The sequence below is a fragment of the Dipodomys spectabilis genome, unplaced genomic scaffold (assembly GCF_019054845.1).
Source record: "Dipodomys spectabilis isolate Male_0828 unplaced genomic scaffold, ASM1905484v1 ptg000297l, whole genome shotgun sequence".
Taxonomy (NCBI): Eukaryota; Metazoa; Chordata; class Mammalia; order Rodentia; family Heteromyidae; genus Dipodomys; species Dipodomys spectabilis.
In genome coordinates, this window is record NW_024870974.1 from 20,864,000 (window position 1) to 20,882,578 (window position 18,579).

Here is an 18,579-nt window from a genome sequence, read left to right on the forward strand (position 1 = left end):
AGCTGGGCACAGGTGACGGTCACAGTGCAGCTCCTATACATTGCTTTCAGTGTTGGGCCTGCAGCCCATCCTGCTTTCTGCTGTCGATTAAGGAATCAAAACATCATCTCCCTTTCCTGGTGCTACATCAGTATTTTTAGATAATCTATTCTTTTTCTATAAGCCTAACCCCAAGTAGTTTGGGATTGAACTCTCAGGGAAACCTAAGTACCAAGGAAATGTCTAATTCTGTAGCCTTTGATCTCAGGCACATGATGTATGTTCTAGAAATAGAGATGCTATCAATGAGAATTGTCATTTCCTTTCTCCTCAATTGTTATTTGTCATCTGCCTTAATATGCATGAAAGTGTATAGTAAATATTTTAGGATATATTTTAACTTCTGATGTTCTGAAGTTTACACGTAAGACATGAGAACAAATCTTAATGTCTATCACAGATTTGCAGTGTACTCCTGAGCCTTCCTAAACCTGTAATACTCATTGATATCTTGTACTATTGGTGGAGTAGGTAAAACTTCCAGGAACATTTATTTTAATTATGTTGCAAATTTTTTGACTGACATAGGAGAAATATTTATTACATATTTGTGAAAGAATATCATCTCTGTAAAGATTCTCCGAATCTCTGAAAAACCTGAGTAGAAAGAATACTTATTAGATATTCACATTCCCAATTCATTTCTCTTATTTTCAAAATGAGAAATGTAATTGTGAGAATTATCAGCGGGTAAGTGTAGGGGGCATATTTCATGACTATACAAAATAGGCTGCAATGTATTGTGAAAAAAATGCTTTGACAGTTGGATAGTTAGAGAGCTAAGCATCAGCCTTGTGATTGAACCAACCATGCCGTCCTCTTCCTTCGTTCTTGCTAGTGTTTGCCCTCTCCTTTTTCTACTGCAGTACATGCTTTTTCTTCCATAATGCATCTGGTTAAAGATTGCCATGTTTCAGACCATCTTATGTCTTCATAGTTTGAGGATTGTTCTTAGAGATTATGAAAATCAATGACTTTCTTATTAGTAATGAAATGTTTAGTTTTTTTTAGCAAGTTGGATGGAAGCCATAAAGTCTATAATAAATAGTCTATGTTTTAACTTCTGACAAAAGGAACACAAAAAGGTGGTGATAAAATAACAGAACAGAATTCCTATGCTTTAAATGTTGTTTCTCTACCTAGTAAAGTTATCTGTGGCCACCTGATATCAATTCATTTTCCCTCTTTCTGAGCTGTTAATATTTATACCCTTACTGCCCTGGTCCAGTATCATGTGGATGCACATTTTTTTCAACATCTGCTCTGTATCCTGCACTGTTTTAGGGACTTCATATAAATACTTCTAACTTTACTCCCCTAAGAGAATTTTTCATAATGACTCCCATTTGCATGGTAAGAAAGCTGAAGGTAACTCAAGGTCATCCAATTTGTAAGTGGTGGTAAGCCAGGATTTATATGTAGATTGGCTTGAATCTAAAGAGTCACATGATTCCCCCTCTATTATTTGGCCTGGAGTTGCTTAGGAATTATTAGTAATTTTTGAATATTAATACTTAAACCATCATAGAGAATCTTCTCTGTGATTGAGCAAGAACTGGATTGGTATTCCTTAGCCTTACTTAAAAACTTAAGAAGTGTTTGTGCATAAACAAGCTCTCCCACAGCATCTCTTATCTATTGAATGGGAACTAATGACATTTGGAGATCTGTTTATCATGGTCCCTCTGCTATTAAGGGCTGCAAATTCTTTCTGATTTTTTGTGTAACTTGCCGTTATCTTTGTTGTTGCAGTACTGGATACCAATTTATTTACTATTCACCTGAAAACACAGCAAAAGCAAAGGAAGTTCTCAGCAACATCAATCAACTACAACCTCTGATAGCAACCCAGGCAGACCTACTGCTTCATTCCGCAAGCCAGCATTCTCCAGACAGCTTGAAGAATTCTTTAAAGTTGCTTGCAGAAAAAGTAAGATCCAAATCATCACCACCGTGGGGAAAATGAAATTCTCCAATCCCCACTGGTGTTGCTTTCTGCATACATTGCCTTTCGTAGCTTCTGCAAATGTTAGGAGTCAAGGTTAAAAGTAAGCTTCAAAGTATTGCCACAGGATCAAAATGAATTGGCTTTATTCTTTTGCAAATCTTACTAAGCATTTTTTTCTAGGAGGAAATGAAACCTGTTATTGGCTAGAGTATATTTTCTCTTTACCTTGATATCTTTCATTTACATGGCTTTACACATTAAATTCAATGTTTGCAAATTATTTTCTTCTGATGATCACCTATTTTCATCCACATAATTTCCAATATAAATAAGAATGTCACTTCATTTAAAGTCAGAAATTGGTTGTGGATTCAGATGAATGCCATAGGCCGGGGTAGGGGGGAGAGGTGTAGTCATTCTTCTATCCTAATTCAGTTTATAGAAGATTCTAGAAATTTCCAAATATTACTTATTATTTGAAATGTTATAGAACTTAGTGCCTAATTTTTACCAAAGGTGAGTTGCTCCTTTAACTGCACTCTGACCTGCATGGAGCAGGTACTAAATATCAATGTCCATAGCTAAATAGGGCAGCTGTGTGAATGAGAGACAACCAAGACAAAAAAAAAGATGGCTTGATTTTTTTAAACATGAAGCCAACCAGGCATGCTGGCGTGAAATACCGGTGTACTCACCTTTAACTTCTGACTTCTTCTGCTTTAATATGAGACACTTCCAATAAATAGGTCCTTGAAGAAACTGACCTATAAACATCTCCAGTAATTCTAGAACTAGTCAATAGTTCTTCATCTCTCAGAACCACAGATGAATAGAAACCAGAATAGATGCTTGCATCCATCCATCTCATTCTGATATGATCATTGGTATTCACAATACCTTGTCCTTATTTAACATTTTAAATTGCCCATTTTCATATATTTTCCTCACAGGGAAACACTAGTATCTTCTCTCCTTCTAAGTTAGCTATTATCTATTAAGAAAATCGATATATAATTGTATTAGACCAGTCTATTATAAAAAGAGAAGAGGATGACAGTCCAGGTCTGGCCATTTGAAGTGCAGCGTCTTTCTAAGCGAGAACAGATGCCTTCATCGCAAGAAAAGACGACCAGTCTCACAGGTTTCCGCGGCATTACTCAGTCATGGGCTGTTGTGTGCTGTTTATTGAGTCATTACAGTTGATGGGAACATCTTTTCTTCATTTCACAAAGCTCTGAGGAATTAAAGAATGCACAGAATCAGGCAGCTGGAATCACCCCCCAGGAACCAAACAAAAGCAGCTCTGGACCCTTTATAGAAGGGTGTTTTGACACTGCCCTTTTTGCAATTGTAAAATTCTTTTTTGTTGGACAAACTTCCTGGCATTATGCAAGTATTGTAATAGTCAACAAATACATGTTTACCACTAAGGGAAAGAAGCGGAAAGAGTAAGCTAGAAGATTGTGTACCCAGTGGAGTGCTATACAATTTCATTTTGGAGCATTTCTCTTGTGGTATTTTTTAGATGAGGTGAGATATTTTTTTTTCTTCTGCGTTCATCTAAGCAGAAAATTTTAGCAAATAGCACATCACGGCAGTGATTACAGAGCAGTCTTTATATTCTCCCTGTGCAGTGGGCAAGGATTCATCATTTCATGCATCGTTTGCAGCACGTGGCCATGGTGGTGGAGATGTGTGTGGCGGGGATAGGAGGGTTCCTTCTCCTTTAGTCCAGCATTGGTCTAGCTTTTTGCCCTTTGTGTTCTACACAGTTGACAAGCATTGTCTGCTAATAAAACTCTCAACCCAGGAAACTAAGAGGATCATTTTAAAGTTAAGTTTGTAAGTCATGCATTCTTTCTTTTTTTTTTTTTTTTTGGTGGTCATGGGGCTTGAACTCTGGGCCTGGGCGCTGTCCCTCAGCTCTTCCGCTCAAGGCTAGAGCTCTACCATTTGAGCCACAGTGCCGTTTCTGGTGTTTTTTTATTTGTTTGTTTGTTTGTTTGGGGGGATAAGAGTCTCATAGACTTTCCTTCCCCAGGCTGGCTTTGAACTGCAATCCTCAGATCTCAGCCTCCTGAGTAGCTAGGATTACAGGCATGAGCCAATATTGCCCAGCTAAATCATGCATTCTTTTAAGTATCTATGCCTGCAATTTCAGAGAATCAGCCAAGTTAACAGTTTTGCCATCTCTGAAGACTGCTAAGGAACTCATGATTTAGAAATAAAAGTATGAATTGAGCAAGAAATAAATGTAGTTAAGTGATGTAACAAGTTGTAACCTAAGTTGGTATTAACAGGATTATAATTCTGAAAGTTTTTTTTTTAATTTCAGAGTTTCATTCTGAAAAAAATCATTCTTTGTTGGTAAACCCTGTTTTAAAAAATTATATTTTAAAATGCATATTTAAGGTGCCATCGGGCCCCATATGAATAAGATAAAGGTTACCAAGCTGTGACACCTTCCTTTGTTGTTGGTGTAACAAGAACAGCTAAGCTCTGTTCTTTGGCATGATACCAACATATAGCTATCTTCTCCATTTTACATTGTGACCTCCAGGATGCTTCATCCTATATTTTGACTTCTTCGAATCCTCTGATTTACATTTCCTGGTTCATTAATCCATGAACTGGTGTGTTTAAGAATTAGTTTCTTCATGTTGATTTTCCAGTACCTCATCCATACAACTTTCAAGAAAGAATAAGCATGGTCTCTCTGTGTCGTTTTCAGAAGAGATGGGAGGTTTTGCAGCCCGTGAGCTCCCGTCCTTGGGCGAGCTCATTCTGGGGACAGGGAAGGTGGAAGGCAGTGCAGGGGCCATGTGGAAGGAAGTAATTGAGTGTTTTGTGAGGAGATTGCCCTCTGCCTGTACGGGCACCAGGCCACTTGGCGATGCTGGCAATGGACTCCTTGGCAAGTGGACCTACACTGCACGTCTGTGGAAAAACATGGAGCACGAAGGAACCCAGCTTGCTAACAGCACACTTAAGGAGTCTCAGAGTCGATGATGATGTGTAGATCCAAAAGCAATTCATGTCATCTCTGCCGCTACAGCGCACCAGATGGTAGGTCTCAGGTTACCCAGCCAAGTTCTTCCCTTCTACTGGAATTCCATTCCATTGGTAATAAAAGCTAAACACATCAACTTAGTAAAAGTAAAAATAAAATAATTTCCTGATGATGTACTATCTTCTAGTCCCTGTCTCTAAGAACAGAATAAGACTAGGCTTTTCCTTCACAAGACATTCAAGGTCCTTGGTAACATTGTAATAGCAATAACGATATCAATAGTAGATAGCATTTGCTTACAGCTTAGTGATGGTGAGCTGTCCCCACAAGATCCTTTTTTAACAGAGAATATCTCTTATTTAAATGTTTTTACAGTGATTTACTTCATGAGTAATAAAACTGAGTGAGTCAGATTAACAAATCGAAAATGATAATGTACCCTTAGATACTATAAGAGCATGATAATATACCCCCAATCCTATAAGAACTTCAACTTCTGTAGTTCCATGAAGTACATTCTATTGTTTTCAGCATTTACACTTCTAATCTTATGAATGATTGCAAGTTCCTTCTTTTTACACAGTTGAGGAAACTGAGACATGAATATATTAAATAATGTGCTTGCAGTCAAAAAAAGTTGTGTTTCTGGTTTGTTTGTTGCTTAAAATTAATCACTATGCTTGCTGTCTTTTGAATATTCTATGAAAGTTCTGATAGACAGTTCCATGTGGGACTGACAAGCTTGTGTGATAGTGGAGGAAGTAGAAATTTCACAGTAATAAATGAATTCTATCATTTTTCTTATCCTAAGTATACAAATTCAGCTAAATTGTACTATTATTTTATTACTTCTGATATTTGAGTTTGATTATACCATATTAGTTTGTGAATGTGTTAAACAATTAACTTTTATAAGAAATAATTTGATCAAAGCAAGCTCTGAGTTTCTCTGAATAATTCCAACAGTGAAGACCAAAGATATGCCAGAATTTTAACATGTGATATGAATAGCTGAAATTAGATGGAGAATGCACTTTTTTTCTTACTCTAAAAGCATCATACATGTCTCTGTATATTGCATGAAATCTATGCAAGGAAAATGGAATGTAAAAAAATGAATAAGAAAAATAAGGACCTAGATGCATGTAGTATGTGGACATTTCTCTTAGTTCAGAAGGTAGATGATTAGTTATATTATGCTCATCATTTTCTGGATTTCACAGAGCATGATTGAACCTCATTTAGAAAGTCATTGTTACTTTGCTCAAAAACATAATTGAATGAACACTGAATTGTGAGTAATGCTGTATTTGATTCTAGAATAGAAATTCTATGCAGACGTGGACTTTCACATGAACAACCACGGGGGTGTTTCACAATATTATCATCATCAAATGTTCAACAATGCAACTATTGGAGGCTAGCTATACACTCCATATGCCCATATACCATGGGTTCTGTCATGCTCAAAGAAAAGGTTAAAAAGAGTTTTATTCTGAAACAGAATTTGATTTTTCTAAAGAAGATCATGCTTATTTGTCATAGCAATGCCATGAAAGCAGTTCTAAAAAGTTGGCGCCACATGTAATGTCATAGAGAATATCGATGAGTGACAGATAAGGAATTTGTTATTGTTTATTTACTGCAGCAACCCTAGGTCAGTCCCAGCCCCAAACTGAAAGGAAGAAGGTACTATAATGAGTAGAAGGGTTTCTTTGGTTGTTGTTTGTCATTGGTTAAAGTATATATGAGGGGTCTTAGTGAACTTTGGAATAACCAGTTGAGGTGAAGGTAAACTTTTAAGACTAGAATTTACCTTTCAACTTTTTACAATCACCTTCAAATTAAAAAAATCAATGAATGAATATACAGTTATCCAAATGTGTGTTTCTTGGATAATTGGATAATAGGGTAAGTAAAGATAAGGAGGAGGGCAATGTTTGAACAAGGGCTGTACAGGAAATGTGCGGATCAGATGTCTCCATCCAAGCTAACATCAGTGAGTCCTCTTCCTCAAGCGAGGAGAAACTTGGACAAAATGGGTCCAGCATTGGAAAATGGGCAGCACAGGAAGGAAAGGGACCTTATGATCCTTGTATTTCGTTCACATCCCAACGTGGTTTTCAGGATATAGTCTACAAAACAACGAACAACAAACCACAAGACCACTTCCAAAGGCTTTCAGTGAAAAAGATTTGCTACATCTGGTTCCAGGAGAGTTAGAAATGGAATTTTGGAGACTTAAGCATAAGGATGAAAATTGAAACGATGAGGAGATGGATTCCATCACCATGAAGGAACAGTGCTATTAAGAAAGTCATGTAAGACTCTTGGGATACGCTCACTGCATGTGGGGTGAGCTGAGGATGATAGGTCAAGAAGGAAAGGAAAAGCGTTCAGGAGACTCATAGAGCTTAATGGAAGAGTATACTTTACGGTGAATTTCAGTAAGACTTTTACAGGAAGGCACTATAATTTTGTATAAAATTGGCGAAATGATTACATGATGTATGTATATAAATTCAAGTTTATACTTGTACATGTATATGGGCATAACCATAGTTATACCATAGAATATAGTATGTATATTTAATAGTTGCCCAGATATCAAGTAACTTCCTGCCTGCTAGATAGTCTTACCTTTAGGGAAAGTGAAAACTCATCAGTGTAAAATGACAGAATTGTGCTATTTCTCTATGAAATAACTAAAGCCTATCAAATTCATTGAAATAAACAGAATTCTTTCCTGCTAAAATAACAATCCCTTCCTTAGGTCCCTGGCTGCATTCGTATTCCAGGTAGAATTTGGTGAGAATTGTCTTGAATTCTTTTTCAGTGAGATGAACTTCTATTAGGTCTTTGCTGAGATCTCTTGTAAAAAAGGAGTGATCTTAAATAAACATCCTAGCTACTCTTTTACCATCAGTATTGAAGAAATGAGGAAATGCTCTTCACCCATTTCCCAGAGAAGTAATTTTTAGTAGTTTAAGTTTGCAGACAATTCAGTGTTTCCCTTTAAAGAATAGTTACCTGGGAATATGAGTTTTAGAAAAAAGTAAGAATAAAATCATTTCATTTTTAAGATGGAATCTGTCTTCTCTTTTTATTACCAAGCAAGTGAACATAGATCTTCCTTAGGTTGAGCATTTTATTGTACTAAGTTGAACTTTTACATGATAAATTAAAATTTTAACGTATTAGGTTAGTACTTCAAATGAGTTGTTTTGCCTACTCTTATTATAACATTTTAAGCAGCCTATCTTCTTTCACTGGTCTGGTACAAGCTGGACCAGAAAAAGCCAAAGTCTTCAGAATAGTTCATAGAAACTTAGAAACGCAGTCATTTCCTTCCATCGAGTTTAACTTTCTTAGTCATTCAGTGGTAAGGACTGCAATGTTCAAGGTATGCAGGGATTGTTCCATTTCGACTGTATAGGACCCAGAATTTATATTGGTCTACATTTACTCAGTAGTGCTAGCCCAGAAAACTCAGGTTTTGTTCAGGCCATACAGATATTATGATATTTAGAATATTTAGGCATTTTTTAAGGCAGGATCCTGGTACCCAGAACGTTTCCAAGGAACCAGATAAATTTGTCAGTATTGACACACACAGAGTAAAGATTAGCCTTTATAGCATTTGTTTAAGATTTTACTGCCTTGTGTTTAGCTATCCAAAGAAAATTCTGGGTTGTAAGAATGCAAAATGTGCTGCATTATCCTCCTTGCCTGTAGTGGTAAATCAACTTAACTGGGATTTGAATAAATGAAGTAGGATTTCTCTGTGTGCATCTGATGCAAAGTGAATGATGAGAAGAGCGGGAAGGGATTCCATGGGTGTGCTTGCACATTGGCCCCATCGTAATTATGTAAGGATGGGGAAAATGGAGCTGTGCTAGCAGGCATTCAGAGAAGGCAAGCTGTTTTGTTCTAAAAATACATCAAAACAGATTATTGAAACTATCAACAGAGACATAGTTTTGTTAAGCTGAATGGGAATACATTTGCATTTTTGATTCCCATCGATAGCTGTATCCATGTGGCATAAAAATGATGTAAATAACATGTTTCTGCATCTTCCTCTAACTCCATTGACTGGTTGAATTCTATTGAGCCAATTTTGCTATCCTTATTTATTTTGTACCTTCTATTCCCATTTGAAGATAATTTCATTGTCCGACTCTTTTTGTGTCTTTCCAGTATAAGCTGAATTTTCATTTGGCTTTCTTAATTTATTCCAAAGTACCATTCAGTCTCTTATATATGCAGTTTTCTAAGTTGTTTCTTTGTCTTCAAGGTGGCTTCAATATGACTAACCTTACAGAGCCTTAAGTTAGAAGTAAAGAGAGTTATGCGGGTAGGACATGTTTAACCACTCAATCTGATCAATGACCAGGGAGGAAGGACATGCAGATTACTGTCAGGAAGTGGGGGGTGTAGAGTAAGAGCGAACACTACTGAGCATGTCAGACACCTTGTGATTGCTTCCATTTATGCTCGTCATCAGCTGTTTGTGCTAAAACACATCACCACATTCTTAATTTTTATATCTGATTAATGGTGATTTCAACTTCAAGGTCTCTTCCAGCTCCAGAATTGTATGATCTGTGGCAAAGAAATAATTGCACAGATAAGACAAAAACCTTCTCAGACACTTATTTTGTAGGGTTGGTTGAATTTCCTTCATTGCCGACATTTGCAAGAATGTATGTGGCAGTGTAGCAGTGGAGTGGACAAGGCCCTGTTGGTGGCATATGGAGAGAATATCAAAATGATCACCTTGAGTTATAACATGAGTTGAGTTGGTTTTATATCCTAGAATACTATATCAAAGGAAGATAACACCAAGTATTGTCCAAAATAACACTGTGTGTTAAAGGGCTCTTTCTACCAGAGTATGCAGTGTGAGGGGTCAATGCTTGACTCCAGACTTCAGACAGATTGTCCAGCCACATGCATGCTAAGTGTATTACTATAATACAGAAAATCAATTTCTTCACCTTGCAGGCTATTACAGGCTGGCGCTCTTAAACATTTCATCAAGAAAATGCAAAGTGCAGCTGTCAAGTTCTTTGTTGTGGGAAAGCTGTCGTTATGATAGTACTTACTAGGTATTTACCACTAGCTTATAAAATCCGCCACGCCAGAGACTGCAGTGACCTCGTTACCACCGCATACTAGAATGTAATTTGGTGGGGGAGAGAATTTGGGGATGATATGAATAAGAGGCAGGCAGGTGTTGTCTTAGAGATGACTCCTTTACCATGTCTCCTGTGCCGCTGTCTATGGTCCAGAGGGAAGTTCTGTGTTTTATTATTTTCTTCATAGCCTTTAACTGTTTTAAATACAAAATATGCAAAATCCAGCCACGTTTTCTTTTGAGGTATGTTTGGAATCACTTGGATGGTGCCACAGGTAAATGTCATTCCAGTGATGCTCCCCAGTGAAATGCATCTTCAAAGACAGGCTTTGGAGAATAGGCTGAGGAGACAGATGGTGATTATAGTGCATTTAGATCCTCGGCATTAACTTTAAAACAGGAGGTCTCCAGGCCTTGGCAGCTTCCCAGAACCAAACCATCTCCTGTTGAGTGGTATGAATCATTTTTCTCTCTTTGGTGCCAGGGCATTTCCACCATACACACCACTTAAGTGGTCAATCTGCAATTGACCTTTTTGCCGCCCTCCACCGCACTGCTTACCGTGCCATTTCTAATCCATGCCCATTCCTTTCCAGACAGAACTTTTCGTGCATGCCTTTAAGGATCAGCTGGTCAGAAGCGCTCTTTTGGCTCTCTACACCGCAAGGCCAGGGGGCACCTTTAACAAAACCCCGTCTCCCAAGAGTGGCAAAGAGGAGAGGCATGCCCAGGGCCAGTCCCCGCCCTTCAAGAGGCAGGACTCCATTCCGCACCACTCAGACTACGATGAGGAGGAGTGGGTAAGTCTTCCACACCTCGCCTCACTCACCTGGAACCGTTTTGCCCTGAGAAATACAACAAGCATGATAAGAAAGCTGTGTCTTCCATATAAGAAAAAAAATTACTGGAAAGCAGTCATCCTATAAATCGTGGGAAAACAGCTCACACTTTTCCTTAGGGGCATATTAGATTTGAAACTTGCATTCCTGATCAAACATATTTTCTAAAAAAAAAAAAATACATTTGCTAGCAAAGAAATCATATAGACAGCCCTCAAAGCAAAGATGTCCCAGAGACAGGATCCCACAATGCATTTCCTTATGGTTGACTGAGCTTCACACAAGGATGAAAATTGTCTTTCAGAAGAATCAAAAAACTCTCCCTGTCTCTACCACGTGTGTGCAACGAAGTGTGTTCATCGCTGAGATGTAGTGAGCTCCTTCCAGAGTGCTTCCAAATGTTTACCTTTAAATCACACATCAAGGGCTCTGGAATCCGCTCTTGCCCATGATCGTGCGATTCTGTCCATGTGGTTAGAGGGGCTTTGAGTCTCTGTGGCCTGTATGGACATCTGAAAAAGTAGCAAACTGGGGACCCATAGGCAGGGGCCATCCGTGAGCAGGAACTTCTCCATGAGGGGATGGGCAGAAGCGGGGAGGGAGGAAGCTGGGGGCGGGGGGAAGAAGCCAGAGGGGATGCTGAGTGGATAGAAGGCTGTTCAGGATGAAACAGGATAATGAAACTCACCAACTGTTAAAAAAAAATTTTAAATAAGTGGTGACACCAGAGAAGAAACAGGAAATATGGCAGACCAGTGAATTTGCTCAACGAGCACTGTGAAACCTCTGCATGCTATAAATGTATGATCATTCCAATATAAGATCATTAAGAAAGAAAGTTCAATTGCAGAAGATGGAAAAATGGACAGACAAAAACATTGCAAAAAGGCATGGTAGCAGCCAGAATAGGGTGAAAAGAACCTGAAAAGAGAAGGAAGGTAGTAATGTTAATGTACTGTTATTACTGAGCGAGTTAATACCATCGCACATTACTTATGCTAAAACCCTCCAAAGTAAATGCACTTTCTCTCTCTCTCTCTCTTTCACACACACACACACACACACACACACACACATTCATGCCACAGGGAAACACTATATTCTGTTCTAGAGTAACAACAAAATAAAGGCATAGTAGCTGTTTTTAGTTAACAGTTACTTTTCTTGCCAGCCTAGAATTCTAGCATGTTTGGGATTAAGTTATTTGAGAGGTCCAGATCTCTCAAACAAAATTATGATCTCAAGACCTAGGCAGTGATGCTTGCCCTTTCTTTAGGTAAATTCTGCTGGAGGTAAATGCTGAGTAAGTCTTTGTTGTGACTGATTAAAATTGCCTTTCTCCCACAGCAGCACTTTCAAAAGAGCAAATCTAATATTTCTCCCTTTTACCTTTACCTTCTTCAATTTAGTCACAGCTCCAAGGCGTGCATACCTTTTAACCTCCCTGAAGTTCAGTTTTCTCAACTGAAAAACAAAAATAGCATCTGTTCTTCCTTAGCTCTTAGGACACTTGTGATATAAGTGATTTATTCACTTGGTGAAGCTCTTGGCTGGATGAGCTGTAGCAAATGGTTGTATTACTTCATGTGATTGCTGTGTGTTTTGCTTTAAAAATGGAAATTATATCATCTTCTGATGAAGATCAAATCTATTCCTTGGTCCCTTTCTAGTGGGGAAACTATATATCGTGGAATGTGAATTGTGAGTTTTAAGGAGTTTGAGTAGATGTGGAAAGGAAGTTTTATTTTATTTTATTAAACATGCAGTATTATTTCGATGTATAATTGCCAGTTTATAGGAAACCAAGTGATTCCTTTGAAATTGGATGTATTTTATTTCTTCTCACTGTGTTATGCAGTTCTGTGTTCATCTTTACCTCTTCCTCCTGTTCAGTTTCTACTCCTTTCCTCACCCTTCCTTCCTTCCCTCCCTCCTGCTTTCCTTTTCCTCCCTCCCTTCCTTTCCTTCTTTTTTTCCCTCCCTCTTCTTCCATCTTCCTCCCAGTTTCTCACCCTCCTTCCCTTCCTTCCTTCCTTCCTTCCTTTTCTCCTTCCTTCTTCCCTCCCTCCTTTCCTCCTTTCCCACCTTCCATCTTTCCTTCTCTCCTCTGCTTCCTTCCCTCCTCCCCTCCTTCAAGGCTTTATTCAACTCTAACAGAGTAAATCTAAAGAAAATGTAGCTAATTGAAAATGGTTTAGAGACTGTGCTATTAAATGAATTGGAAGCATAACTTTGTATAGCCCCTTTCTTAATTAGTTGTTAGAAAGTTTCAACCCTGATTACAAATGCAGTCAACTTCTGGAAGTAATTCAGTGTTTTAAATTAATGTAATTGGGTTTCAGTGATATATGAAAATATTCCTCGATCACTTAAATTAGCTTAAGTTTGCACTAAGATTACAGTAGCACCATTAAAAAAATTCTGTTTGTTTTACTTAATTTCCAGCAGTGGCAATAACCATTACCTAACCTGAATAACTGTCTTCAGCTCTTACAATAAAGATTTGGAACATGAAATCATCTTGGTAAATTACTCTAAAGTTCTATTCTGTCAATGCACCAACAACATTTCTTTTGTGGTCAGGGCAGAGAATTGCTATGAACTTGAAATTGCTGTGAGGCTATTTGATTTTCAACTTGTTTTGTTGACCCAGTTGAAGAGCAATAATTATCAAGTCAATATGCTAGAGATTGAATCTAAAATGAGTACTACCCCCCTCCAAGATTTTATTTGCTAAATTTTACTTATTCAATGAGGAAATGATTTAAAAGTTTATTTTCCTAAAAGTTAGTAAACAATCAAAGCTCAAAGGAATACTTGGGATTTTATGACAATGTGTGCCAGAAAATAGACAAGCTTATCAGCCAGTAAAAGTTGACATATTGCTTTTCTTTCTCTGCGTCTCTACAGCAGATGCTTCTAGCAGCTGGGACTCTAAGATTAGTTTGCCCAGAATATGAAAGTGTGTCATCCAACCAAACTATTAGGCTGACCCAGATTTTGTGCCTTCCAGTAATTATTCCATTCTCTACAACCCTGTGATTTCATTTCAGCCTTGCTACAGATTGGTTTGAGGCTAAATCTGCCTATCTCTATTCACATAAATTGTTAAAAAAGATAAACTCTCGATCCTTTCTGGCAAGGTGCATACCAGGAAAATTATTAATTGGCCATCTTTCAAATCTGTTTTTAATTGAATGGATATATTTTTTATATTACAGATCATTTCAGTATCAAAATTACCCAATTAATTCCCCTCTCCCCCCTTTTTATGTTACATACATAAACCAGATTTAAATTTTCAGTCTCGGAACAAGTTCTGCTATATGGTCACAAACTAGAGTAACCATAGAAAACAGTGATGACTGCAGATGTCAAATAGCTTGAAGAAAGAACTTTGCAAGTTTCCACCATGAAGACAATTGTTCATGTTTGAAAAGATAATCTGATTAACCCGATTGAAACAATATGCAGTAAATACATATTTCAGATTATGGATGATACTCCATTCATATGTGCAATGTTTGCATTTTATGTGTCACTTAAACCAGAATTTAAAATTAGTTCTTACTTTAAATAGATAGTAAAATTTAGTCTCCATTCTTTAGCCAGGAGAACATTGATTATTATTGTAAACATGTTTATGTCACCTAAGGAAAGTAGATGATCCATAACAATTTGTAACAATTTTCCATAATTTTTGTGAATTCTCATAGTAATATTTATGTTAAGCATTTTGTTATTGAAAGACTTAAATAACCCGGAACCTGTGGCTCTTCTATAACTCATTGTGACCAAAGATACAGTGTTTTGTAATAAGCGTTAGATAAGCCATTTTCTGATGGATTTCTTACCTGTATCATATAGTTTATTTTTATGCAGTACCTAATGATGTGAAGGGCAAATACAAATGCGTAAAATGCGTAAGCTCAACAGAGCTATTTATATTCCTGTAATTGGTAGCAGTGAGGATTGCCACACATTGTGAACATAGATTAGGCATGAAACACAGATAACCAGGGACCTCCACAGTTAAGCAGCATCAGCATTCTGAATTTCTCTAGAGAAAGAGAGGTTCAGGCTCCACTCAGAGTGAGGAGCTGCCCAAGCAGACTGATACTCAAAGGAGAATTTTGTCCATTTCTCTGACTGGCTCGGGTTACGTTGTATGAACCGTTGACCTGAGTTTAGTTTACAAAGGAGATACATCTTTCTTTTCCTTATTAATTCTTAATGACTATCTGATAGAACCTGTAGTTAAACTTTGTCAAGGCTGCCTCTTAATAACTTGTTACCCAAAAGAGTATTGTGTCCACTAGAATGTAACCATTTACTTATAACTTTTGTGATACATACTCAACTCTGACTCATTTTGTGTAACAAAGCAACTTCTTTGCATTTCCTGCATGCACAGCCTAGTGAGTACTGAATTCTAATAAGTTGTTTATATGTCTCTTTATTCTGTGCGTTAGGGAACTTTGCAAGTTTCTGAAGGAAAATGCAGTATATGGTTCTGCTCCCCTACAGCAGAACACCTGTCCCGCAGAGTTGCTCCCTACACACGTTTATAGAATAACCAATGGGCTTTAACACTTGGCTTTGAATTTTTTATTCCTCTTTTGAAAAGCAGATGCTTTTAATTCCTTAGCATTCTCCACTATGTCCAGTATCTTTTTTCTTCACTCGAATTCATGTGAATTCTTTTCACAGTTTGTTTCTTCCTTCTCTTGAAGCCCCGCCCTTCCCCCCAAGCCTCCTTCCCTGTGTCTTCTTCCCAGTTTCTCAGTCCACTCCAACATGATTATCCTGGTCACTGATCAGTCACACTCTCCCCGCCCCCACCTGAGTGCGTATTTTACAGTGCCTTGGCCAACTCTGTGGTGATCCTTCCAAGTCATCTTCAAAGTATGTTCAGACCCAGAGGGGAGTGGATCTTAAGACAGCTGCAGAACGTCGGAAATGACCAACATGAAGAACATTACTGAACTCAGGTCTCCCGACATGAGGTGGCGGCAGTTTTGCGTTCCTTGATTGGTGATGCAGATTACCAAGATCCTAGTCACATAGAATCAATTTCTTGACACATGTCCAATCAATGATACACTGGAAACAACCATTTCTCCTTTGCCCTGCTTTGTATTTTCCATTCCCAAATCCCAGGAGTCTGATTGGACGAGGGGAGCAGGGCATAGTTCAAAGCTGTCCTCTCCGCATCAGCAAAAACAAAGAGGGAGAAGGAGGCTATGGTTCCCTGTAGGGTGTCTGAACACTGGCTATCATCTGATGATGAGAAAGGCTTCTGAACTCCTCTGGTCTATTTTACTCTGGAGAAATGTGCTTGGAATACTTATCCAGTGTTAAACTCCATGAAAGGCGACTGAGCAAAGTTCATGACTGTCCATTAAAATGCACAAATGTTCTATTAAAGAAAAGAAAACCCCAAGTGAGATCTTCCTGTGCATGCATATTCATGCAGGCCTGCCAATGTCTACCTCCTCCCTCCTGCGGTTGGTACTTTTACCCTCACTTCCCTACCTCCAAGCACTCCCCACACTGCCGCACTGGCTCAGCCAGGTGGATTTCAGAGGTCATGCAGGAATATAGGAATGGATGTATTTGGCAAATCAGAAGCTCATCCTCTAACTCAACCTGTATTTTGACAGACAGAGGTATCTTATTCCTATTAATTGATGTTCCTAGGATCTTATGTTGATAGTATTATATACTCTGGGATATGTTCCTGCTTCTTAAAATGCCAGGTTCAATACTGGGTAATGATAATCAAATAAAACATCTTCAAACTTCAATATCTCCTACTGAAAACAGTCAAATATTTTCTAAGTTGAAATTTTTGATACCCAATATTTCATGAATAACCAAAAGAAATACAAAGTTATACACAGAAAAGGCCCTTGACTGGCTATATCAGCATTCATAAGTTAGAAACAACAATTCTTGAGAATGGTTGTGCAGTACCTTAATGTCCTATACTCCAACCAGTTGGGACAAGAATATAATGTACAGATAACATCCAATTATCAATTGAAAATGAATCAATGGAATCTTCTTATTTGCTTTTAAAGATGTTTGTTTTGCTTTATATTTTGACCAGATTGAAAGCTTTAGTATGGTGTGGCATTTATGTGGTTAAACTCGGCCATTCAGAGAAACTTAGTTCTAACTTTAACTTGAGATGCATGCAAGAAGAACTTCTTACAGTTTTATCAATTTCCATTTACTCCTATTAGCTTTCTATTAAATCAGTTAACAGATGTTCACTAAGCAGGAATAGTGTAACTCTACAGGCACCGAGGAGAAGAGCAATAGCTTCTTGTTCAAGAAGATGATCTGCACGTGTCACACAAGTAGCAATTCCGAAATTATCCCTAAAGTGCTTGTGGTGATACACATTAAAGATGTGTGATACACATTAAAATGTAACATTTGAAAAGCTATATTCGTTGGTGGCTGATGCCCATAACTCTAGGTACTCAGGGGCTAAGATTCAGAGGAATGCAGCTCAAAGCTGCTTGAGCAGAAAAGTCTGCTCAATAATAAATACCATCAAAATAACTGGCAAAAAGCCAGGCTAGAGTCTTTGTTTAAGTGATAGCATGCCAGCAGAAAAGACCAGTTGAGTGAGTACAAGACCTCAGTTCAAACCCTGATATTAAAAAAATTTTTTTTAAATATTCAGAGAGGTTCTCCCCGCACCCCGCCCCGCACTGGAGAGGATAGAAGAATCATCCCTTTCTCTTTACCTACTTTAGTCATTTATTCATTCCTTCTTATTTTATTTATTATCCTGTGAGACCCTCCTAGGCCCTTCAAAGAGAGGAATAAGTAGGCCATTTCCTTCCAGAAGAAAGAAAACCGTAGTCTAAGTAGAGGGAGACTAGCAGGAACAATCTCAGAATGGCTGAGATTTGAAAGGGGAGAAATGAGATTGCTGGGAGATTTTATGGGAGAGGGAAATCAGTCTCTGCTTACAAACCAGCGTGTGTCCTGGTAGAAATGTTAATTCCTTCATGTGGCTGGTGTTTAGCACTAAGCAGGCACACAGCAGGTGTCTGGTAAATAAGTGTGGAGCTACTTTACCAGCCTGCTTGAGGACTGCAAATAGGCAGAAATGGACAAGTATTCATTGTGTTTGTTCCTAGCTTTGTTGTACTTGAGGTCAAATACCAGGCATCACACTGATCAGGCAAGCGCTTACCATTTGAGTTCTGCTCCCGGCCCTTCCTATTATATTTGGTTTTTGAGACAGGATCTCACTAACTTTGTCCAGGCCGGTCTTGAACTGAAGATCCTCCTGCCTCTGCCCCCTGAGCAGCTTGGATTACAGAGATGCCTCCCAGCTGAGAGATGCTGTAATACTAAACCTGCACTGGCTGGGACAGAGGAAATCATCATGGTGACAGATGAAGATAAATGTGGCACTTGTGCATAGCGCTGACCCTGAGAGCTAATACAGGAGGCCTGGGCTAGGTCTAAATCACAGGATTTCGGGGAGATCATTGCTGGAGAATTGCCAGTTGGTCATCTGAGGCTGTTTGTGTTGCTCGTAACTAAATCTCAAGCAAGACCAGGATCTAATTTCATG

General features: G+C 38.3%; 1 protein-coding gene across 8 annotated transcripts in view; it reads left to right on the forward strand.

Moving 5' to 3' along the window:
• Inpp4b (inositol polyphosphate-4-phosphatase type II B) overlaps positions 1-18,579 on the forward strand; it is a 429,128-nt gene that overhangs the window by 322,473 nt on the left and 88,076 nt on the right. For all 8 annotated transcript variants that reach the window (XM_042701677.1, XM_042701676.1, XM_042701675.1 and 5 more), the window contains 2 exons: positions 1,792-1,969; positions 10,734-10,937. In XM_042701677.1, coding sequence (XP_042557611.1) covers positions 1,792-1,969; positions 10,734-10,937 — 382 coding nt within the window. The remainder of the gene's footprint in view (positions 1-1,791; positions 1,970-10,733; positions 10,938-18,579) is intronic.